The 24,160-nt window shown below is 53.1% G+C and overlaps 1 protein-coding gene across 4 annotated transcripts in view; it reads left to right on the plus strand.

Moving 5' to 3' along the window:
- SEPT5 (septin 5) overlaps positions 1 to 24,160 on the plus strand; it is a 41,631-nt gene that overhangs the window by 3,516 nt on the left and 13,955 nt on the right. The window contains exon 3 of one of the 4 annotated variants that reach the window (XM_027652384.1): positions 16,333 to 16,396. The exons of 1 other annotated variant lie outside the window; for it this stretch is intronic. In XM_027652384.1, coding sequence (XP_027508185.1) covers positions 16,382 to 16,396 — 15 coding nt within the window. In that variant the 5' untranslated portion in view covers positions 16,333 to 16,381. Of the gene's footprint in view, positions 1 to 16,332; positions 16,397 to 22,875; positions 23,173 to 23,196; positions 23,297 to 24,160 lie in introns of those variants that run through there. 2 more of the 4 variants (XM_027652381.1, XM_027652382.1) reach the window with 2 other exon arrangements.

The following is a 24,160-nucleotide window of genomic DNA, read 5'->3' on the forward strand; positions in this document are numbered from 1 at the left end:
TTACGGAAATATAAGCCCAGGTGGGCTTACAGGAAAGTTTATCCCCTGAAAAGTGATGCCCTGCATGGTGCAGAGGCACCTGAGGGAGCTGGAGACACTGCCCTTGACCCCAAGGACAACTCCCATGAGGCGGCTGCTGGTGACCAGGAGCAGACTGGGAGAGGGAGAAGGGGTGATCCCTGTGTCTGGAGCAGGAGAAGGGGTGATCCCTGTGTCTGGAGCAGGAGAAGGGGTGATCCCTGTGTCTGGAGCGGGTGAGGATGACCTGCTGTGACCCTCAATGTCTGTGTAGGTACCTGTGTGGTGAAAATGGATTAGCTGAGTTTTGTGAAGTAAGTGATGAGACGTATCATGTGAGGACGAGGTTCCCTTGTACAGCAACTGCACAAGAAAGACCAGAAGCAGAGCTTGGTCTTTACAGAATCCCTCCAAAGTCTCTGTTGGAGCAGCTTGGAGCATTTGTACCTGCCCCATGACTTTGAGTCATTGCTGTCTTTCACCTGAGTGTTTTTCTTACAATAACAGTTCTTGTAGTCTTTAAACCAGAGGAAAGTTCTTGCTTGTGCAGAAAACCATGGAGCCTGAAAGCAGAGCAGTATCACTGACTTTCTCAGAGTTAAATGAATTATTTATAATTGTGATTCCTTGAGTCATTGGGAGCAGCAGTATGGATCTGTGTTCCTGTGCTGCCTGTCATGCTCTGTATCAATTCAGGGTGGTTGTGAGGAGGTGGTTTTTGTTGGTTTTTGTTTCGTTTTGTTTTGTTTTTCTCAGAGAAAGCAAAATTATGTTTGCAGCTGTCTAGTGGGATATTTCACCACAGCTGGATAGTCTCTCACTGTGTCATAGCTCGCCCTGGGTGAGGCTGTTTCTCTTTGACTCCCCACATTAATGTCTCTTCCAACCTCTGTGTTTTCCAACCCTGGTCTTGCATCCTGGCTACCAAGATGTGCCTGCCAGAAAGGGAGTAGCAAATTAGTCACAGAATCTGGAGGTAAATACTGGAAACACTCTTAAAGCAGCACATCCCTGCTTGTTTTTCTGATGTCCCGGTGTATCTTGGCCAGACATAGCACAGGAGTGGAAGGTTTTACTTCTCTGTGAAAAGCCTCGTGTGGTTCATTAATTTTTTTGGCCCATTTCAAAAGACAACGTTGGTCCTTTGCCCTCCAAACTGGGCAAGGGCTCAGTGCTCAGAACAGCATGTGGGGATCTGGGTGGGACTGCAGCAGGTCAGGAGGCCCAGCCCTGCCCGTGTCTCTGCTGTGCATCTGTCTGAACAGCCCTGCTGAGGAGCCCTGGCACACAGATGGGCTGGGCTGGGCAGGGAAGCCCGTCCTGGGCACTTCTTCCTCCCCCCTTTGTCTGCTTGGCTTCTTGGAAAAGGGCTGTAAAAAGAGGTCAGCACATGGACCTGGTGGTGAAACAGAACTGCTGGAGAGCTGGGCACAGAATCTGCCTCCTGCTGCTGCTGATGTCTCTCTTCAATTATTTATGCTCCAAATGGTTGAAACGGTTGTGAGGGCAGGGCAGGGGAGAGGTTCAGCCCTCAGTGCAAGTCACAATCTGCAGTTTATGAGGAAGGAGAAGGAAGTGTTTCCTGCACAGGGATTTTTGTCCCTTGAATTTCCCCACCCAGCCACTTGTGCGCAAATCCAAAATTGTGCTGCTCTTGTGTGAGTTGTGCAGGGCTATTCCAGGAACATGAACCAAATGTGTGAGTTTGACAGATGTTAGGGCCTGATCCTTGCTGACATTAAGGAAGGACCTTAACATTAACCCCAAGAGATGCTTGTGGTGCTTGCTCAGCTGCAGGGTTGCAGACTGCTGGGGCTTCACAAAAGGCAGCTCATAATTGCAGAGGGGAAAACGTTGCTGCCATCTGAATGAAGGAGAAACAGTCCCTAGGTGCTTTTAGTCTTCAGAGTTGAGGAGTCTCTTACAACCACTTATGCTCTCAGAAATGTCACTGCCTTCACGTGGATGCTGTTCTTCATTTGATGGTTCTGGGAATAAATGTAAGGGGTTTATGTTATGACAGTTCCCTGGAAAAGCTGAGGAAAGGCAAGTCTAGAGAAACAACTGGTGGAGTTTAGTGTCTTCTAGAACCTCTATTTCCCAGTTTCAGTCTAAGTTGCTGTTCATTAAATACCCAGTAAAATGGACATCTTGGAAGTCCAGGGGAGATTCCACCTCAGCCAGCTGGTTGTTCACTGTGCCAGGCCAGGCTGGGTCCCTGCTGTGTTTCTCTAGAGCTTTGCCAAATTAGCTTTAAATGGGGTTTCCCTTGCACTTTTGGGACACTCCCCTGCCCACAGTGGTGGCTCCTATAACCATGCTGCAGGTACTGCTCATGCTGCTGAGACCAAGCCTGGAGAGCTCTGCTCCATCTTTAATCCTTGAGGCACTTCTTGCTGAGATACCTCTTGGCTAGGCCAAAGGGGCTCCTCTCCTGTTGTTCCTCTTCCAGTTAGTGGCCTCTGATTTTTCTTTCCTGGATAGCAGAGAATGAACTGGAAGACACATTCATTGCTTACCTGTAGAGCTTTCTTGCCTGACCAATGCTAAGCCTTTGTCCCCTTCTTACTGAAAGCAGAGATTTCCTTCATACAGTGAAACCACACAGGATAAACCTCTAATACTGATGAAAGAAGCACGTGGCATCTCTAATATGAGTGAGTTGAGATTTTTGTGAAGCATATGCAAGTTGTTTCATAGCATACTGGAGTAATTCCCATAAGGGCTGGATTTTGTGTGTGTGTATGTCTACAGTGTGGTTAGCCTTGAAGCACAAGAAAAATGCTTGTCTGCAGTTAAACATTCCTTTTCTCCCAGAGAATTGTCCCCAGAGCTGCAAAGAGGTTTGCAGTCATCTTGTTCCCACAGAAGTGTTCAGGAGCTGGGTTTGTGTGTGGTGCATCAGAGGAGCTGGAGGGGATGCCAGAACACGTGCTCCTCATCAGGGTGTATGTGGGCTGCTGCTCATCCGAGGCTTGGGCTTCCTGTAACACTGCTCAGCATGAACAGCAGGAGGTGGCACTGAGGGTGCTGACAGGGAGGATTTGGGTGCTGCCCACAGGGGCTGGGCTGCAGGAAATGGAGCAGATCTGTCACTCCTGACTTAAGTAAGAGTGCTCTTTGTTTTGAGGGCTGAATGGGCTGATATTCTGAATTCCTTCTGTTTTGTATTTCCAGTGCATTCAGTGAAATCTGTTAGGGCCTGCTAAGACTCACATCTAGACTGCTGTCCCTGCCTTGGTCATCACTCCCAGCCACTGCCATGTGTCCAGCAGCACCACAGCAGTGCCAGGGCTGGCGAGAGCAGAGTGTGCTGGGAGGATGCAGGGACTGGCTTCCAAGGAGCAGAGCTTGGCTAAGTGTTGGCCAAGAGCTGAAGAGGAAGTGAAACCCTGCACAAGCATCTGCAAGGGTGTAGTGCCAAGGGGGGAGGAGAATTGTTTAGTTTCTGGCTTTAATACAACTTTCCCCTCCTGAAGTCAAAAGGAAGAAGAGAAGTTGAGGCTGAAGTTGAGCTCCAGAAGAGGGACATAGCTGTGCTGTGCAGGGCAGTATGGGGATGCTCAAGGTGGCACAAACCTCATGGACAGAGCTGTGCAGCCCTCAGGCTGCCCCAGCCTGGTGCCCTGTGTGGCAGCCAGGGCTGAGGGGGGCTCAGGGCTAAGGCAGGAGGATCCTGGGCTGTGGTTCAGACTCGCCTCGGGCTCTCTGGGCTGTCAGCCAGTGTAGCTGTCAGTCAGTCAGAGGTGGGAAGCCCTTCACAGAAGTTAACTGCAGTTCTTCCCTCAGCTCTCAAGCTCAGGCTGCCTCTGCAGGGTGGCACTGGCTGATGCAGTACCAGGACATGTGCTCACCCTGTGGCTCTGGACAGAGGGACAGGCAGGGGCTGACCCAGCCCTGTGCTGGGGGAGACTGAGCTTTGTGCAGCTCAGCCCTTTGCTCATCTCTGGGATCTCTGAGAGTGCCCTGTTTGTCTTGAAGTTTGTTACCCAGTGTGTCCAGGGGTGTGTGTGGAGCTGGGATGGCCCGTGTCTGCCTGACCCCACCCCGGGCAGTTGGTGCCGTTCTCCCAGAATGACTCCTGGCAGGAAACTGGGAGCTGGGAGCACAGGCTGAGCAAATAAACCACAGGATGATGAGTGCTGGCTCCTGGAGACTGGCCATGGGGAGCCAGCCCGGCCCACTGACCTCTGGAAGTTCTCAATGCAGAAGCAAGGGAGGGGAAAGAGAGATCCACTGAGGTGGCTTGTGGGAAAAGAGTCTCCAAGGGCCGAAGGTGTTCCTGCTGCTTGCTGTGAGGCAGAGCTCGTGGCAGTGCAGGTGTGGTCAGGGCTCCAGTCACTGCATTTTGTTTTTCCTTGCCTTTCCCTGGTGCTTGGAGCTGTGTGAACAGACACATGAGAGCACAGGCCAGGCCTTTTATTGCTTTAGTTTGTATTGCAATTATTTTTAAGATCACTTCCCAGGCAAGTCGCTTTGGTTCAGCCTCTTGTGATGTCTCCTGGCTCTTTCCTCAGTGTGGGAACTGTTTTAATCCTGCCTGACGCACTGGGCTCGTTCTTGCTGTGATATGTACACACATGTAGTGTCTTTAGATCCTGCAGTCTTACATCCACTTTTATTTTCAAATAAATTACATACAACATTAATTATATATTCGGGTGAAACGTGAGTCACAGAGACATCTGCTGTCTGCCTGCCCCACGTACATGGCCCCCTTGGCTGTGCTTTCTGTTTAGTTTAAAGCTCTCCTGAGTCTCTGCATTGAGTATTAAGTGATGTGAAGTCCTGGAAATGTGGATAAGCAGTATTGGAAATGCCCATCTGGACCAGTAGTAATTTCCCTCTGCCCAAGGCCTGATGTAAAAAATATCAGGAAGATTTATGGCTTTTAGGATGCTATAGATTCTCAGAGGTTCCTGCTACTTAGAAGGTCTGGTGCCAGCTGGGATCAGACAGTAATGGAAGAGGCATCAGAGCTCAGGAGCTGGGGTTTGCTCTGTTTTGTAGGCAGTGGGCTGGATCAAGGCATCAGGAATTAAAATTCAGTGATGCAGCTGGCCTGCAGCAGAGCCTTGCTGCTGTGACTGCCACTGCTGAGAGGAGCACGAGTGTGTCATCAGGACAGGGGAGGTGCTGCCCATCTCTCATCTCCCATGGGGTGTTCTTGCAGCCCTGACCCTCACAGATGGGTTCTGTGGTGCAGCTGGAGCCCGAGCTGGAGCACACAGGGAGGAAAGTGCTCATGTCTCACTCCCAGGTTAATACCTCTTTGCCTGCTTACTTTAAAGGCCTCTCCTCCCCTTGAAAGGAGCCCTTGGCAGAGCATGTATTTATGAGGGAAGTGCATATCAGAGAGGACAGTTATTGAAAAGGACTTGGTGCTTTTACCAAGCAGTTAATCCAGGCACATGCTTGGGAAGCACTCCAGGTTCACTGAGCAGCTGAACACTCTGGATCAGCTCTAGTCTGCTGGCAGCCCTGGGGCTGACACTTCAGGGCTCAGACAGGTCAGTGAGTTAGAAGGGTGTTTGCTTTGTACGCCCCAGTACTGTCACATGGACCTGTCTGGGACCCTGCTCACCTTCCCTGTGCAGCAGGAGCGTGTCCTCCTGGCCCTGGGATGAGCCTCCTCTGCCCTGCCCACCACACTGGGCTCATGCCAGGTTCACAGCACTGCACTTCACAGCAGTTTGAGTAAACCAGAGTGACTGGGTGGAGCCCAGCACTCCCCTTCCTCAGTGCCTGCTCTGTGCAGCCTGCCCGTCCCGAGCAGAGGCTGCATGCCATCCCAGAGCTGGGGATGGCATCATTTGCAGCAGCTCTCATTAATGGCAGTGAAAGCCTTTCTGTTTGAGGTGGTGGGGCTGGTCCTCAGCAGCTGCTCAGAGGTTCCAGCCAGTACCAGGCGTTTGCTGCCTCGTCTGAATGCCCAGTGTCATCCAAACATCTCCCTGCTGCTCCCGAGGTCGCACTGTCATGGGCAGGTGTCAGGCAATAGCAGAATTGTTCTCTTGGTAAACAAGTGATGGTGTTATTGGAGCTGCCCTTCATGTGGCAGCAGTGCAGCGTGTGCATGGGGTTGCTAATGAGGGATGTAATAGGACTTGTTAGTCTGAAAGCTTAATGACCCATCTCCTGGTTCTTTGTGAAGTGTGTGGATGGTTCTTCCCCTGTGCTGTTCCTGTGCTGCATCCTGCACTGGCTGTGTCCCTGCAAGGTAGAGCTCCCAGCACAGTTATGGGCATTTTGAAGGACTCAGATCCCACTTATCATGACATTAATGACAGTGGACATCCAGGAAATGTCTGGATGAGACGCTGCTCTTGCTTCCTCAGAGACTCTGTGTCTGCCTGAGGGCTGAGCTCCTTTGTGGCTCCAGTGAATCCATGTGTGTTGGGTACCTAGAGCTTGTCCCTCAGGTGTTTACGGATTTTCCTTCGTGGCAAATAACCATCTTCCTTTATTATTTTTCAAAAAAATAATTAGGGCATCCACCCACCTCTTGGCTGGCATCCTGCAGTAATAGGCCAGCATGTGTTTTCTTCAGCAGAGGAAGCAGATCTTGCTTTGTGTTCGCAAGGCAATGGTTTATAAATGAGCCTGAAAAGAAAAACTGATTTCCCCACTTATGGCAGATTTACATCTGAGTCCTATCAAAATTTCTTAAAACTAGGCCATGAATTTGGCCTGACACTGTTGATTTGGTTTTGTAGAAGGGAGTTAGTCTGTTCCAGAGGTGTGCAGGTGAGGGAGCATGTTCCGTTTTGCCCATAAAACCAGGCCTACTCCATCCTTGCCCTGTCCCTCAGCACTGGAGGTTGGAAATCCTCATGTTACAGATATTTCTTTCCTTTCTTACACCCTTGAAACTGGTGATAAGAAGGGAAAGAACTTCATGTATTCTAGGAGTACATGAGGGTACTGTGAAGTGCAGGGAAAGCCAGGTCTCTGGGTTAAGCCAGGGTTTTTAGGGGCTTGGGGACTCAGTGTGCCAAGTCTGGCCAGTCTGGTGTGACATTTAGCATGTCTGTGAGGGGGTGGCACGTGTCCCACAGGCAGTGGGACAAGATCCCACACAGAGAATAAATCCCAGGAGGTGGCTGTTTGGTCTGGCAAGTCAGAGCCCAGGCTGGGAGCCCAGGAAAACCCCTCCTCATTCTGATGTGGTGTCAGTTCTGGGCTCTGCTTGGAGAGAGTTATCCTGGGATTCTTAAAGCAGACCAAGGTTTGACTTGCTGTGCTCGGGTCCCCAGAGCTGTTGGTGGGCAGCTGACCTGAGTGTGCCCCCCGTTCTCGGGGAGGGCAGTGGGTGGCTGTCCCTGAGCTAACACTGCAGGGGTTGCCGGGCTGGCTCTCCACCACCCTCTGCCTGAGCCCAGCATTCCTCCTCCTGCCTCGCTCCCCTGCCTCACCTCCGTGGCTGTTTCCATTTCCTTTGGTTGCCTCCTAGGAAAACACAGCCTAGCAAATGCAATTTTTTCCACTCCGTTGCTTCCAAGTTCTTTCCAACATTGCGTGTTGCTGCCCCTTGTGAGTCCAACAGCTACAGCGTTTACACTCAAATGACTTTCTGTCTTGTCTAATATCTTCTTTGGTCCAGTTTCACTCTGACTTCTAGAAATCCATTATAATCATTTCAAGGGTGACATTTTCATGAACTCTGCTATTCCAGTGCCTGCTATGTTAGCATCTCCCATCTTATATCTCAGGCACTCTGCCATTTTTGTTACTTTCAGGTGGAACCCAGAAAGAGATTTATGAAATCAGCAATATCACTGAAAAATCCACAGGAGGGAGGATTCCACAATCATCTGTTCCTTCTGATCAGGACTGTTAACAGTTTAGCTACAGGCAAGTAGAGAGTATATTGATGACTCTGACTGGATAAACTTTCCAGTGGAAATCAAGATTGAAATAGCAGCAAAGACCAGTGTCACAGCAGTGTTATCTGCAAAGAACAGATATTATGGAGAACCCAGTGTGCCCAGTGATTGGGCTGTGTCCCTGATGCAAGGACATGAGTTACTCAGCTTGGGGCACTAACCTTTTGTAGTTGCTTTCTCCCTCAGTTTTTCAGGGGAGAATGTGGAAAGGATTTTCAGAGGGCTGGAGCAATATGATTTTGAATGCATGTCTTTTAATGACCCTCTGCAAGATTTAGTTCTTCAGTCTCTGTCTCCTGCAATCCAGTTGGATGCTAAGGTTTGTTCCTAAGCCAAGGAGAGAAGCAAAATGGCAGTCTTGAATTTGGCTGAAAATACCATCCCTGAGACTTTGTCAGGACAATACTGGTATTCCAGGTCTGTCCTGGTCAAACTGGGTTGCCTGGTGTGGCCACAGTATTTTATATTTATACTGAATTATCAGTGATGAGATTTGCCAAAATGGCAGAGTTGGGTTCTAAACCCTGCGCCTTTTTTTTGAAGATCATAACAGCAGCTCTGATCTTCTTGTTTTTAGTGTGAAGCTCAGTGTGGCCTTGTGGCACAGTGACAGGGTTCTGGAGTGTCTGTGAAGCCTCTCCTGGGCCACAGCCCTGCAGGTTCCCACTGTGCCAGCCCAGAACTGGGGGCTGTCCCTGCCCCAAAGGAAGTGATCCTCCTTGCAGTGCCTGAGACTGTTTTATATCTATATTCTGGATTAACCAAGGAGCTGACACTTTCTCTTGTCTGGGTTGGTGGTGTGGAGATGAAAGGCTATAGGATGAAACATAAGCTTTTCCACAAAGGCCATTGTACAATATAGTTATTTTAAAGGCAAATTTTTTAGTTTGCAATAACATGAACCAAGAGCCAGCCTTCTTTTAACACAGATGAAAGTGCCCAAGTCCTTTGAAATTGAGAGGAGCTAGATACCTCCTGTATTTTTATAAATTTGGCTGTGGTGAGCAGCCTTGCCACTGCTCCCTCCTCCATCCCTGTGGCTGGTCTGAGTTGCTGTGCAGGCAGAGCTCTCACCATCTCTCATGAGGACACTGCTGCTGCTGTGGAATTTACATACCTGGTGCCAGGCTTACAGTTGCCTTTCATGTGCCGTGGTCCATGGATTAGGTCCAGGAAAGGGGTAGGTGAAGGAAAATAACTGTGAAAATACTGCAGGAGGTATGTTCCAGGCCGTTCTGAATGGCCCTTTCATCTTTGCCTCAAAAAATCAGTGAGAGCTGTAGCTCTGTGAAAGGATCATGGCCATCTAACACTTTGGTTTCTTTATTGAAACTGAAACTTTTACAATGCTGCTTTGTTTTTTTTGGACTCTGTTTGGCAGAGATGTTTCATTGTGGAGTAGTGCTCTTAACCTCATCCTACCTTGCTTCTTTTGAAAATGGTCCTCTTCATCCTCCTTCAGACTCCTCTTTAAGACCCTTCTGTGTGTTCCTGGCAGCAGCTGGCTGCTGGGTGGTCACTGTTTCCCACCCTGGCTGTGCTCTCTGGCAGTTGTTTGCTTTGGGGCACGAGCCCTGTGTGGCCTCTGTGCCCTGCTCTGCACCCTGCCGTGGGTGTGTGCCCCCTGGGATGTGTAGTGACTGCAGGCCACTCGCTGGGGGAGCAGTCCAGAGCTGAGGAGATGTGCTTTGCCCTGAGGTTGGATGCTGCTGCATCCCAGTTGCCTGTGTCTGCTTCACCAGACCCATCACAGCATGGAAAACTCAGCAGGCTTTGCTCTTGGAGGTCTCTTCTCACCTTTTGCATTGGTGATAACTGAGGCCATGCTTGCCCAGTCCTCCTGGGCTCTGCTCTTTCTGGATATGCCAATGACAGCAGGGCAAAGAATTGGAGAGAACTGCAGTGAAGCAGCTGTTTGCTGTAGCAAGAACATCTGTACTGATTGGGCTCCCTGCATTGGGCAGTTGGTGCTTTCAGCTTTAAAGTCCAATTCTAAGGCTCTTGCATAAACAGTGAAATAGGATCTGCTCCCAGGGGAACAGTTTATACAGTTAAATCTAAGTATTACTGGAAAAGGAAAATAGAACCTTCATTTCTGACTTCACCAGGGCACCAATGTCCTTACGTCTGTGGAATTCCTTTGCAGAGAGAAATCCTGGGAAGAGCTTTTTCTTGAATTAGGTTATTTAATGTTGTTCTTAATATAGTAATGTTTTCACAGCGTCTCTTCCATATCCTCAGGTCTTGCTGCCCAGAATATTCAACAGTCCCTCAGTGAATCTTTCCAGCCTATAGTTTTGGAAAACTCAGGGTGTGGTTTTGTATGTTTACCCATTTCTTATTTGTGAGATCCTCAAGTCTGATTCTTCCTAAGCTGCCCTGAGTGAAGCCTTTGCTTTCAGTCTGAATAGCTTTTACCTGCACATTGAGCAATTTAAAAATAAAAATAGTAAAAAGAGAAAACCCCCAACATATAGGAAGACTGTGTCAGCATTAGTGCCGGTCTGCTCTCACTCACGGGATTATTCACGTACAGTTGTTTGCAGACAGAATGTCTGTCCATTCCTGCACACAAGGTTGGGTATTGAAAAAGAGTGAAGCTGATGGAGAGCAGGACTTTCCTACAACTGGTGTTGGTGAGGTTTTTTGGGGGACAGAGAAGGTGGCTCAGCGTGTCCAGGGTGTCTGGGTGCAGGTGCAGAGCTGGACCTTCCTCAGTGCCTTCCAGTCCCCCAAGGCACTGACAGGCACTGCTGGCCCAGCCAGAGCTGGGAGGTGTTTGCAGGGACGTCCCCTCTGCTTTAGAGGGACAGAGCTGAAGCCCAGGATGTGACAGCTCTGGCTGGCTGGGTCCAGTCACTGCTGTGGCACCAGTGAGGCTGCACTGGGGCTGGGCCCAGACAGTGCAGGATCAGAGCAGCTGCATTTGCTGACAGAACGGCCCCATCCAATATCTGCCATGGCAGTGAGACTGGGAACCTTGGAAGAAACACACAAAACCTCAGTACCTTCCTGTGCTGAGCAAAACCTGGGCTGAGGGCAAAGCCCCCTGGCTGTGGGAGGGAACTGTGGGCCAGTGATGTGTCCTGGCTGTTATTGCCTGAGGCACTGTTGGGTGCTGTGGTCGGGTTAGAGCCTCCAGGAATGAGACACTGATTCATCTGTGGTCAGTGTGTTTTTAAAATAATGCCACTAAACGGTCAGTCTGGTTTCTCCTGGCCAAGTGTGGCCACTGCAAGGCTCTTTTCCATAGGGTTCCCCTGTGCTGGTACCTGAATTTTCACCTTCCTCTCTCAGTGTGTTTCTTCAGGTATTTGTGCTGCCTGGTCCAGGCAGGAGAATCCTGCTGCCACCCAGACCAGTGTGGCCACTTGTACAGAGGAGAATGTGGCTGTGCTGTAGAAGCCACAGGGCTGTGGTGCTGGTGCTCTGTGCTGCATTGCCAGTACAAACCATTCCCAACACTGTGTGTGGGGACAAAGCTGGGCTGCTGCAGTGGAAGCTGGCAGTGGAGCTGGGCACAAGGCAAAGGGGTGTGGCTGGGCTCCTCTGACAGCACCAAGAGGTGATTGCTCCCCACTGCTCTGCTTGGGTTTGGATTTGGGGAGCTGGGGGTCGAGTGTAGTCCCATGCAGCTTGTGCCATACCCTGCTATTAAAACAGTTCCTGCCAGGTTTGTTCCTGCAGGGGAAGGAGGGAGGCTGGAGGGTTCAGACGGCAGTCGACTGGGAGGCAGAAATAAATAAAGTGGTGAACTCTTAATGGGGAACATACTCGGTTGGTTTGGGTTTCCCTCCCCACCCATCCCACTCTTTTGAATCCGTGGCACAGTCCTGAGAGCAGCTTGAGAAGGGAAGTGATTTCAGACTGGAGATGACCTCATCCATCTCCAGCTCCGAGGTGAAGCAGCCTTTGGAGGCACTGCCAGAGCTTCCACTGCTCTTTGAAGGGCGCAGGCGAGGGCTGTGCCTCCAGGAGAGCCCTGTGCCTCCAGGAGAGCCCTGTGCCTCTGCTCAGCCCTGGGCACGGACAGGGTGGGCTCTGGCCCCGAGCCCTCCTGCAGTCTGCCAGCCCCCCGAGTGTGGGTACAGCCCCAGGAGGTCCTGTCTGCCCCCGTTACCAGGATTTAGGGCTGCTTGTGATGTCTGAGCTGTTGTGCTGCTCTCTGCAGAGGTTGTGGCCTCTTCAGGGAGGGGACAGGAGGTGTGGCATGTCCTGTTTGTGCTGCTGGAGAGAACAGCCCCAGTGCTGGGAGCCAGCCCTGTGTGTCTGCCCGAGGAAAGGGCTGTACCTGGGTGCTGTAACGTGGTGCTCCCACCACTGAGGGGGTTCCCCATTGCCAGCATGTGGTGACAGACACGTGGTGCCAGCGCTCGCTGCCTGGCAGGCTCAGGACCTTGGCAGTGCCCTGCATCTGTGGCCTCCTGTGTGTGAGCCCCAGCAGCATCCCAGAAAGGGGCCATTGTCCCCGAGCCCTGCCTGTTGCCGGAGTCAGGAGGGCACAGTAAAGATGTGTCCTGGCGGGAGCCTGGAACGGGCTCGTGTGCCGGAACAAAGGAGGCTTTGTCCTGGGCACTGCCCTTGGTGGGAGGTTTGTCAGCTCTGGAGCTGGGGTGGTGACATGGGGCTCTGTGCCCAGCCCTGCTGCACTGCCTGGGGCCTACCCCCACTCTGGGTGAGCTGGCAGCCTGGGGCTCTGCCTTTGCTCTGGGAGGTCTTGGCAGCAGGTCCTGCCTGCCCGAGCCTGGATGTGCCTGGTGGGCCATGCAGAGGGCTCTCCTGGTCTCCAGGCTCATCTGGGCTGTGCAGAGGCTCTCCTGGCCTGCAGGCTCAGCAGCCCTATGTGTGTGTGGCTGAAGCTGGGTGTTTGCAGGCACTGTGTGCTCTCTGCAAGGCGTAAAGGCCCCAGGAGCAGCCTCGGGGTGACTGGGGCAGGGCTGTCATGGACCAGGATGGCAATGTCACTGTATCTGGGGCTTTGAGGAGAAGTGTCTCCTGGGCAGAGTTCAGCAGAGCAGGGCTGAGTGGGACAGCTTGACAATATGTGACAGCAGAGCAAAGGCAGATTGGAGAAGCGAGGGAAACTCTTATGCTCAGGCTGTTACACTAAACAACACGAGTTACAGGAGGATACACTTTAGAGAAAGCTCTTTTCCAGCCAGACCTGAGGTCTGGCTGCTCTCCTGTCTCTGGTTGCAGCATCTGTGCTGTGGGGCTGAGTATTATCCAGGTGATCCAGAGGTACCTTTTCCAGAGGGGTGTGGTTGGAGGTGGGATAATCAAAACCACAGGCAGGCAGAGAAGCTGGTGATGGGATTGAGGCAGTAGGACAAGATCATATTGGAAAGGATTCCCTCCATGGAGCTGTGTAGGATGCTCTAGGATTTTGGTTCTGTGGTAGTTTTGTGCAGTTGGTTGCTGTTACTGCAGTACCAGTGTGTAACTGCTGCTGGGTTTTGTTTGTGGTATGTCCTGAATTCCATCCCTTCTCACCTAAGAGCACTGTTCTCCAGGAACACTCAGTTCCACTCTCTCCAAGCAAGACCAGGAAAACTTTGTTGTGAAGGAAAGGAGAACTTAGTACATGTTCTGCTGCTCTCTGCCATGGCCATGAGTCTACCACAGGCACCAGATCTTCCAAAGGGAGGAATCTCTGAGGGGAATTGCAGGGCCCAGGGGCAGGCTGAGAGGAGCATAATATCTCTTCTGGCTCTGAAAAAATGTGTGCTCAGAGAGGAAGCAGCAACCACAGGAAAAGGGTAGTTGCTGAGCACAAATTGCCAAGAATTAAGCAATCTGTTTTATGGTGTGAAACCTCCTGTTGAGCAAGAGGACTGTTTTCCCTGCCAAGGCAGGTGTGACTGGTAAACCGAGGTGGCAAAGTCCTCCCTCAGTTCAGCTGCCAGACAGGGCCAATATTTCCTTAGCCCTCCCCACACAGGGTGTCCCCAGTTTGCATCCCTTTTCTCCTCCTGCTATTCTCTTCAGAAGCTGCCTAGACTCTCCCATGCCACACATTGCTGTTTTCATCTCCACTCTCTGCTTTTTGTGCTTTTGTGCTGTTTAGAGCTGCACAAGCACCACTGGCACATCGGGCTCTTTTTTGGGGCAGGTGGGTACGTGGTTGGCCCAAGCAGGTGCACATAAAAATGAAAGCATGAAGAAGGTGTCTTAGTAAAGATTTCTTTGCACAGTGTGATGTAGAAAGAGAGCCTGGTAGCTATTAATTTTGGGATCCTGGCTTAACAGTGGCAGATTCCTTTTGGCTTTGTAGAGTCCAGACCAAGAGATGTGGGAACAGCTTTGTCAACTCCTCCTCTGCTGTGGTGCCACGCAGAGCAGTCAGTGCAGTTGTGCTGTCTGCTGGGAGCAAGTCCTCTGTGCCCACAGGGAGGTGGCCTGTGAGTGGGTGTATGATGGAACTTGGTCACAAAACCAAAGTGGGAGGGCTGCTGTGCCTCAGAGGTGTGCATTTTGCACAGAAGGGAAGTACTAGGTTGCTCTGGGGAGGGTGTATTCAGCCTCTGTCCCAGCTGGTTGTCTGTTCAGTCCCTATTTGCTCAGGAGAGCAAAGTCTCTCTGGAGTCATTTGCTCTGTAGCTGCTCCTGTGAGCCAGCACATAAATGGAAGCAGATGGCACCATCTCAGCAGTCAGGAGGAACCTCTCACTGCTGCAAAACTGCTCCTGAAGTTTGGGGCTGGACTGGAGCAGACAAGGCTGCTGTGCTGGGGGGGGCTGGCCCTGGCTCTGTGCTGGGGTGCCTGCCATCACCCCTCTGGTGCAGGAGCACTGCTGAGCCGACCTCCCAACCCGGAGAGCTGTGCTGTGTCCTCTGCAGCCTCAGGCAGGGTGTTCCTCTGGGTCCCACAGAGCCATCAGGACCTGCCAGTGTCCAGCAGTCTGGGTAAATGATCCGTGTGGTCTCCGTGTCTGAGTTCCAGACCTTGCAGTTCACACCTGCACTGTGGAAGGGCATGGGGTGCTCTCTGGTATCTGACACACTCTCTGCTGAGACTCTGAGCCAGATACTTCTTCATCTTTTGCTCTGTTTCACTACAAACTCAGACTAACTAGTCTCATTTTTTCCATGCTGGTCAGCATCCCTCTGATAAGGAGAAGCAACACTCAGCAGTTACTGACTATTACTCTTAAGTATGGAAGAAACTGTTTAAATTCCCTTTGACAGCACAGTTTGATTTAGATGTTCAGTGACTTGAAGTTTTCTCCCATCATCACAGTGTTTAATAAAATGTGAATCTCCAGTCATGCTGCAGGGCACAGGGAAGTGGCAAGTTGTGCAGCAGAGGTGTAACCAGGCCTGGTGTTTGCTGGAGCAAGTGGGGGCGGGGGGAGAAGGGGAGAGAAAGGTGTTGGAGAGCATCTCGATTCCCTTTTGGATTATTCTGACGTCTCCCCCCGGCACGGCCTCGGTGTCTGCGCTGGGTACCAGGGGCTGGTGTGAACACTGGATGGCTGCACAGCTGCAGGCAAGCGGGGAACAATCCTGGTCCCCAGCTGCCTTGCAGCTCTTACCTTTTCTTCTTCATTCAGGCAGCAAAGTGCCAGGCTCTGTGTCTGCCTGGCTGGTCCCAGGGCCCCCCACAGTGCTGGGCACCTCTGGGGCAGCCGGGGCTGCGATGCCCTTTGGGAACACCGAGCCACACTCCTGCTGTGCAGCAGCAGCTCTGATCCAGTGCAGTCACTGGTGTGTGCCGTGGGCCAGGCCATGGGAAGCCCAGCCAGGCTGCAAGTGGTGGAAGAGGCACCCACTGCTCAACGGCTGCAGTGTCTGGGGCCTTGTGTCCCGCGAGCCTGGCACAGCCGGTGACGCTCCACCCGCTCTTGGTGGGCAGCCAGCAATGGGCTGGCACGGATCAGAGGGGAGACAGTCCAGCTGCAAGCTCCTGAAATCTTCCAAAATGCTTTTCACAGCCCCTTCGCGGGTGCAGAGTAGAAGCTGGGAGTCTGGAGGGTTGGTATCAGAGAGCTGTGAGATCTGTGCTCTGCATGGACTCAGGACATTGCCCATGGAGAACACAGTATGTTACCGGGTACAAGAGATCAGAATGGACAGACTGTCCCTGGAAACCTCAGTCTGTACATCTCCTGTTAGGGAGGATCTGTGGGGGAGTCACTAATCCCAGCAGGATAACTCCTCTGCTGTCCTCTGTCAGGTGGAGCCGATGTGTCTGTGCATCTCTGCAGGTCCTGGGGCTGCTTGGGCAACCACCAGGGCTTCAGGTACCAGTACTGCTTCCCAGAAAGCCACTGCTTAGTGGCAGGGGAGGACAGACATCTTGTGTGCTCAGTGAGGATCTCTGTGGATACTTCATCTGGGCACACATCCCTTCCCTTCTCTGGGATCTCTGAGAGACAGCTCTGTGTTGATTTACCCCAATTTTATCACTGCTCCATCTCTTCCTCAGGTTTCCTGCAGGAGGGTGTTATGATCTTTTTCTGAGAGCACCTCACACCATGGCTGAGAATCAGGTACGCTTTAGGCCCTGCCCAAAAGGAGTGTTTTGCACCACTGCTCATAAATGGAGGTGTGCTGCAACCCCAGCCCAGCTGATTGTTATTCCTGGTGATTAGCTAATTGCTTCCAATTGCCAAAAACAGTCATTGAATTCTGAATTCTGAATTCTGTAATTTCTGTGTCACTCGGGGAGAAGGGGCAGGTGTGGGAGGGCAAGTTGTGTTTGCCAGGCTGAAAAGGACAAATGGTGCTGCAGCGACGCACTCAAATCATCCCACAGTTCATTTCTGCTGTTTGTATTGAACCAAGAGCAACATCCAGGGGAAGAAGGCAGCAGAATTTCCCTCTGACTAATGCTGCTGGATTGTGCAGGGCTGTGGGGGAACTGCCAGCCAGAGAAACCATCAGGAGGGGAAAGGAAATGGAAAGGGAATCTAATTATCCATCTGCAAAGACAGAGGCTGGTCCCGACGCAGGGCCCAGCCCTGGGCAGACTGGTGTGGGCAGTGACGTTTGCACGGGCTGTTTTTATGGTGAGGCTGGGAAGCGGCTCCCGAGGGTCCCCTCTGGGATGGCAGATGGTCCAGCACATCCCGGGGAGTCGCGTGAGACTGGAAGCCACAGGGCTGCTTTTGCTGGGAACGCTGCCCCGTGCTGGGCTGGGAGGGACAGCGCCCTGCAGCACGGACAGGGCTGTGCCTGCAGCACGGACAGAGCTGTGCCTGCAGCACGGACAGAGCTGTGCCTGCAGCTGGGTCCGGCTGTGCCTGCAGCACGGACAGAGCTGTGCCTGCAGCACGGACAGGGCTGTGCCTGCAGCACGGACAGAGCTGTGCCTGCAGCACGGACAGGGCTGTGCAGAGAGGAGGGTTTGTGCCTGGCTCCCTCTCAGCAGGCTCGTCTTGGTCAGGGGGCTGGTGCCACAAGCCCAAGGCTGGGGAAGGAAGGTGGAGGTCCCCGTGTGGCTCTGCCAGCTCAGCGCAGGGGACTGTGCCTCGTGTTCCTCGGTGGGACTGCGCTGGGCCAGCCCAGCAGGGAGGGACGGTGGGAGGCTGGAGCCTGGGGGTCTGAGCACTGAAGGGAGACCTACAGGAGACGCCCTGGGAAGGAGAAGGGGCCTCTACCTCCTTGTCTGCAGAGCTTTTTGGGGTTATTGCTCACACGAGCTAAAGCCAGCTTTCTTCTCTTTGGGTGCTTCCCAAGGAGTGAAGGTTGCTTTAGAGAGCTCCTTTTTCCCCTTAACTAATGGAATTAAAAATTATTTGGTGAGTTAAGAGTAGGCTTATTCTCCTCTCTTGTGGGCATCAGCTACTCCTAAAGTTATGTTAATTGTAGCTGGGAGATCCAGATAGAGGTTGGGAGCCATCCCAAGACAGTTTGCTTTCATTCTCCCAGTACTGTTTTCAGGAGCCTGCTGGGTTAAGAAAGACCTTGCAGACCTGGGAGTATCAGTGAGATGGGTGAACTGGGGATGAACCAGAAGCATCCCTGCTTGAGTGAAGCATACCTTTTCCCGTCTTACTTGTCCCCTGCCTTGCTCCCCATGGTCAGTGCTCAGTGTGCTGTTTGCAGGGGTGGTGCCGCAGCCTGGATTGTCTTCCCCGGTGCTGCCTTTGGGTTCACTCCCGCTGGCCCAGGCGGGAGTGTCTCCCATGCTCAGAGGCCGGGATGTCCTCTCCGGGTCAGGATTCAGCCTCTGGGGTAGACAGGCCCGATCCTGCATCCCTTACTCACGTGAGCAGTCGTCTCTATTTCAAAGGGACTACTCGGTGAGTAAGGATCACAGGATTGGGACCACTACCTGTAACTTAAACTGGACCTTCTGTAGGATCCTGTCCCCAGCCTTTTCCTGTTCATGTATGTTAACATGCGTCAAGAGCTTCCAAAACTGCTGGTGCTCTTGTCATTTGGATGGAGAACCTGAGAGCTGGAAGAAGCAGTGCTCTTGCACTTCAGAGGATAAATCACCATTATCTTCCATCCTCTCCTACCAAACAGCTCCAAGCCCCACCAGCTTCTGTGCCACAGAGCAACGTGTACCTGTTTGTCTCCCACGTGTTGCTGTTCCTGGCTTCCCAGGGCTGGCAGGGCTCTCCTCTCTCTGGTTTTCCCAGCTGTAGCTTTGAGATGAGAGCCTGGGATTCTGTTTAAGCCTGATTTGTGCTGCAGAGCTGGAGAATGAAGCAGGGGGAGAGATGAGCAGTGGTAGTGCTGAGACTGCCGCAGACCTTCCTGCGCCACTTGGTTTCTCCTCCTGTCTGAAGAGGCTGAATTTGGAAACCTCTGCCCTGTGCTAAGGTTCTGAATGCATTCGCAATCGGAGGTGTGACCCTGTGCGAGGTGGAAGCAACGAGGGAGGCGGGTTTGAGCCGCACGAGGATTTCTGCGTGGCCCTGGCCGGGGAAGGGCTCGGACACGGCCCTGCCGCGGGCCGGCTTCTCCCTCGCGTGGAACGAGCCGGTACCGCAGCGGCTCCTCCGGGGAGGGGACACAGCGAGCGGGCTGTGCCAGAGATCCAGCCACCTCCACGGCTGCCCGGTTCGTTACACCCTGCAGGTTGTCCGAGATGAGGAGCTGAGGGCAGGGAGTGCTGTGAACTCGCTCCAGAGCGAGTCACGAGTTTAAACAAGCAGGAGGCAATTTATGGTCGTTGGTCCTTTTTGAGAGCTGGAAGTGGAAGCATGGCATGAGTCACGCTGTGCTTCTTGGGAAGCATGAGGCACTTCAAGTGGAAGCAGGGAGCACAAATACCTTTGGAATGGAATTTGATAGATTTCTGGAGGGATTAGGTGACAAAACAGCAGTGATCCTTGAGCAGAAATTAAAGCTTGACCTGTGGGGTAGGTAAAAGAAAAGACAAGATCTGGTTGCTGTGTGGATTGTGCTTGTGGCACTGAATGTACAGGGTATTAATCCTGTGCTTTGGGATTTCTTCACCTCTGGCCTGGTATCTTGCTTTTCCTTGAGCATCAAAGAATGAAGCCTGGCTAAAGTGTCAGGGCTCTGATGCTCCCAGTAGCGACTCACATGGAGCCTTGCTTGCAAGTTCAAGGTTAAATTAATCATCAGAGTTTAGATCAGCAAGGCATTTCCCCTTTGATCAGGTCAGCAGGAGCCTCAGGGTGAGTGTGCAGCTCTGCTGGTGATGGAGCAGCAGAGTTCAGGCTGTGATGCCCATGAGACTCATCCGTCTGAAGTCAGCACTGACTTTCCATGTAGCAGGAGAGGAGGCAGCAGGAGAAGAAGGTGGGAACTGAGTCCTGAAGGTTCCCAACTCTGCACCTGCAAGGAGGATACCTGCAGTTCCTCAGCCTCCATCACCCTGGTCCAAGCTGGGAGTGGTTTTACTGCCTGCTGCTGCTCCTGTTCAACTTGACCAAACAGCTCCTCTGGAACTGCCCTTCCCGTCATCCTAGAAAACAGCCAGGAAGAAAATTTCCCTTCTGTGGGGAATTCTGAAAATAGCTTTGTCTGCTTCAGAGGAAAAAACATAAATGCTGTTATTACGTGGCTCTGCTGACCCTGCCAAGCCATGGATGTGCCATTTCACAGCTCTCCTGCTCAGCCAGCCTGGCTGGGTGCATCCCTGGGGGGCCCCTGGTCCTGTCCCCGGCTCTGTGCTGCTCAAGAGCATCTGTCTGGATCAGGCTGAAGATTTTTCCTTCTGTGACACGCTCCTGGTTGTTCACCGAGGATGGAGCCTGAGCACTGCAGCCCCTGGGCCACAGCATATCTGCCAGAAACCAGCTTCCCTGTGGGTGGGGGAACCTCTCTCTGCTGTCACAGTTTGACAAAGAAGAGCTGGTCCATGAGGTAGGATGATGCACCCCAAGCCTGTGTTGCCCTTGCTGTTTGACAGGTTGGGGCCAGGCCAAGCTCTGCTCTGACAGTCAGAAGCCTGGATTCTGCAGCCCACTTCACCCCTGAGTGCTGCTGCTAACACCTGCCTGGAGAGGAGTTTAGAGGTGCCAGTGCAAGAAAACATTGTAGGTTTTGCTCCAGATATTGAAAGGGCAAAGATTTTCATTGCTGAGCTCTGCTTCACACCACACATGAAAGGTCCTGTGTGCTGTTTTTCCTGTCTTGAGGATGTCATACATCAGATTTCTTGTTGGAGGAGCAGGCCAGGGTTTCACTGGGCATTTCCAGGGGCTGGGTGGAAAGAGAGTGTGATCAGGACAGGGGCAAAACAAGAGTGGCTCATCTTTCTTTGGGAAGTTTGCACAGACCAGCCTGAGCCAACAGCTCTGGGTGTGTCATGGGGCACATCTGAGGGACATGAATGAGTCTGTCATTTATGGTTTGGTGACTCTGAGGAGGCAAGATGAGCATCTCTAGGAGGGACAGAAGAAGCTGAGTCTGGGACTGTCCTTCATCATTTTGGAAGCCATTGCATTGGCTGCTCAGCCTTAAGATGCTCTCTGTAGCCCAGACCTACTCTTCTGAGTTTCTTTTCCTAATCTGCTCTCTGAGTTCCCAGGCATGGCCTTCTGACTGGAATTCCTCCCTGACTGCCCGTCCTGAGAGCATGTATGATGTGTGAGAGCTTAAGGCACTCAGGAGACAGTAGTTCCTTGTGCCTCTGCGCTGTCAGCACAGCTCCTGGGGCTGTGAACAACACTGTGGTTTTGTCGCAACTAAATCATTGTTGACTTCATCTGTGATCCCAGCTCAGAGGAATGCTCTGATTTGGTGCAGTGGGCTCGTGGGGACACAGCACATCTCCATGTGCACTTAGAAGATACTTGTGGTTGGTGGCCGTGTGGCCTGTGGCCCTCAGACAAGGCTTTTCCAAGCCATGAAATTCATGGGGGTTAGGGAAGGTTTGCCTGCAGCTATTGTGGTTTATGGTGTAGAAGGACTGGTGTGAAACCTCCTGTTATCTCACGTAAGATGCATCTCTGGTGAGCCACAAGCCCCTGCTCTTGGTGCCCAGTGCAGGCAGCGTGGTACTGTCACCGCTCCTCGCTCCCGGGCAAGCTGCAGACCCCAAGGTGAGTCCTCTGCCAGGAGAGCAGGGATTACCTGTTGTGAACCTAGGAGGAAAACAGGTGTCGTGAGCATGGCTTGACCTACTGGGCTGGGAGACCCGTGCAGGGTTGTCAGCTCCCTGAAGAAAGGAGCAACACTGCAGAGCAGGGGCTGAGCTGCTGAACGGGGCCGTGTTCTGAGCAGTGGCAATTCCTGCCACTCCTGGATCTCAGTCCAGGCCTTCTGCTTCACTGCTACGTGCAGAAACAATTGGGAGCAAAACCCAGTGGGTGTAATTTAAGGATACTGCTGGCAGAGCAGGGTGGTTTGGAGAAGGGCTTCGTGCATGTGATATGACAGCTGCTGTATGGTGGGAGTTTTCCCTCTCTGGAAGTGTTTCCTAGTTCTCCTCCATTTATTTTTCTTAGCCTTTAGGACCTTGAGCCTGTGACGTTGCCTTCCCTCAGCTTGCAGGATGGCAGCACAGGTAAAACACTGGGTTTTTTTCCCTCTTCTTTCCTTTTTTTCAGCATGTGGTATATATCTAAGACCTTTCCACTCTCAGCTGCCTCCAGACTTCAGGCCACTGGACCTTGTATGACTCAGTACGTTGTAGCAGAACCTGGTGCCAGCCAGACTTGGGGACGTGGTGGAGACAGCGGGTTGTGGCCCCAGGGTGACCAGTGCAGGCCCTGCAAGTCAGGTGCTCTGTGGAGCCACTGCCAGAGACCTGCAGTTCCCAGAGCAGCAGTGGGAGCTCTGGGAGCAGGGCAGGAGTACGGCTGAATGTGTCCTTCCCATTGGTGAGCAGAAACTTGCTCAGGAAGCTGTGTGGCAAGGGACAGGTTCCTCCAGCACCACCAGTGCCGTCATCTCCTGTCACTTCATTATACATGCTGTGGTATTACCCCCCAGTTGGTTTCTATGGCTGCACAGAAAGGTGGAAAGCTGATCTTATAGGTAGGTTCAGAAACCAGACTTGAAGTTTAAATTAATTCTGTGGTGTGCTGGGTTTGTCTGCTTAACAAACACGCAGATACTTCCTTGTTCTGAAATGTCTTCAAAGGTTAGGTGGTTGTAAGGTCCAGAATACATCCAATTTGCTATTCCAATTGGATTCAGAGATGAGGCTGCAATAGAGTCTGGATAACAGATGAACCTGCACTGTGTGGAAGCAGATCCCCATCAACCAAGACTAGGATCTGGGGACTGCATTTGGGCCCTCCTTTTTGGGAGCTTTCCGGACCGCTGAGACCTTCACTCACACAGCCATAATCGGCATATTTTGGTGAGAGCAGGTTTCCTCCTGCGAACCTTTGTCTCGGCTGCGTCAGGCAGGATCCCTACTGCAATCCCGCGGCTGAACGAGCCCATCTGTCAGGCGGAGCCGGGCTCTGGCAGGGACAGCATCCGGCCCGTGCGCGGCCCCTCCGCGGGACACTGCGGCGACATCGGCCCGGCCGCGCTGGCCTTTGTCCTGTCCTCCCGCAGGCTCCTCCCGCGGCACAGGCGGAGGCAGGAAATCCCGGGCAGCTGCCTGGGAGCCTTCCCCCGCCGCTCCTCGCCTCTCCGCCTCGCCTCGGCTCCGCGGCCGAGCCAGCCCCGCGTGTGTGCGCGCGTGGGCGGGGGGGCTGCCGCATGGATTTGGCGAGGGCTGGCAGGGAACACATGGGTTGGGGTGCTGCGGCTGGCCCGCGGTGGCTGTCCGTCCGTCCCGCCGGCCGCGCTCATGGACGCGATCATCCTGCAGGAGCGGCTGGTGGAGCGGCTGCTGTCGCCGCGGCCGCAGGCACCGCGGAGCCACCCGGGCCGGCTGAAGGTACGGGGTATTTATAGCGCTGCGCGACCCGGGGAGCGCGGGACACGGGGGGAGGATGGTGCCCGAGCAGGCGTGTGCGGCACAAGATGAGCCCTGCGAGGAGCAGAGGAGCGGCAAGGCGCTGGTAAGGGAGGGATGGCGGGGACGGGAGGCAGGGGAGCAGCCCCCGGGAGCGGGGCCGAGCGGCGCAGCCGGAGATGTGCGACATTTTGGTTATTTGGTGCAGCGATTCCCTCCGCGAATGGCGTTTGTGCGCTGGGGGGGCTCGGGGCGGGAGGCAGCGCCGTGTGCCCACACGCAGTCTGGTTTGTGTTAATTAACAGCGTGTTAATGCCGTGCTTTGCTGGCCCGCGTTCCTTCTCTGCAGCGAGTGCTGGTGGGCGAGTGGTTGCCGAGGCTGCTCAGCCCCAGGCCCGAGGCGCAGATGTCCGCGGCAGATGCCCGGGGGCTGTTGGTGGCTCTGCGCGGTGAAAGGACGCGGAGGGTCTGGGTCTGGCTCCCTCCGGGCTGGGCTGGGCTGGCTCGGATGTGGGGCCGTGCCTGGCCGGGGGAGCGGCTGCAGGAAGGGCCCGGCAGGAGCTGGAAGGTTGTGCTGCAGGCTGGGACAGCGGCAGGCCCCTTCCCCCTGCAGAAGCGGAGCCAGAAGCAGCAGGATCCTAGCACAGCTCCATCATTTCTGGCGTTTGCTCCAGACCTTGATAGAGGCTATTCTTCAGATTCGTTGTGGTCCCATCGTGTTTAATTTTAGCCCTTTTAAATATACCCAGCAAGGCCCCATTTATCCCCTGGCTGAATGGAGAAGTCACATGAGTCCTGGGTTGTTTTAAAAAGCATCTCCACCACAGAGGCGAGGAGGGGATTGGGAAGGACAGGAGTGATGGAGGCTGTGCAGTGTGCTCTGCCTTGGAGCTACAGACAGCACTGCCAACACCTCGATACCGGGATAGCTTCTCCAACAAACCCACCCGGGCTTTGTTGCTTGGCTTGA

This window comes from Corapipo altera, unplaced genomic scaffold (assembly GCF_003945725.1).
Source record: "Corapipo altera isolate COAL_440 unplaced genomic scaffold, ASM394572v1 67, whole genome shotgun sequence".
Taxonomy (NCBI): domain Eukaryota; kingdom Metazoa; phylum Chordata; class Aves; order Passeriformes; family Pipridae; genus Corapipo; species Corapipo altera.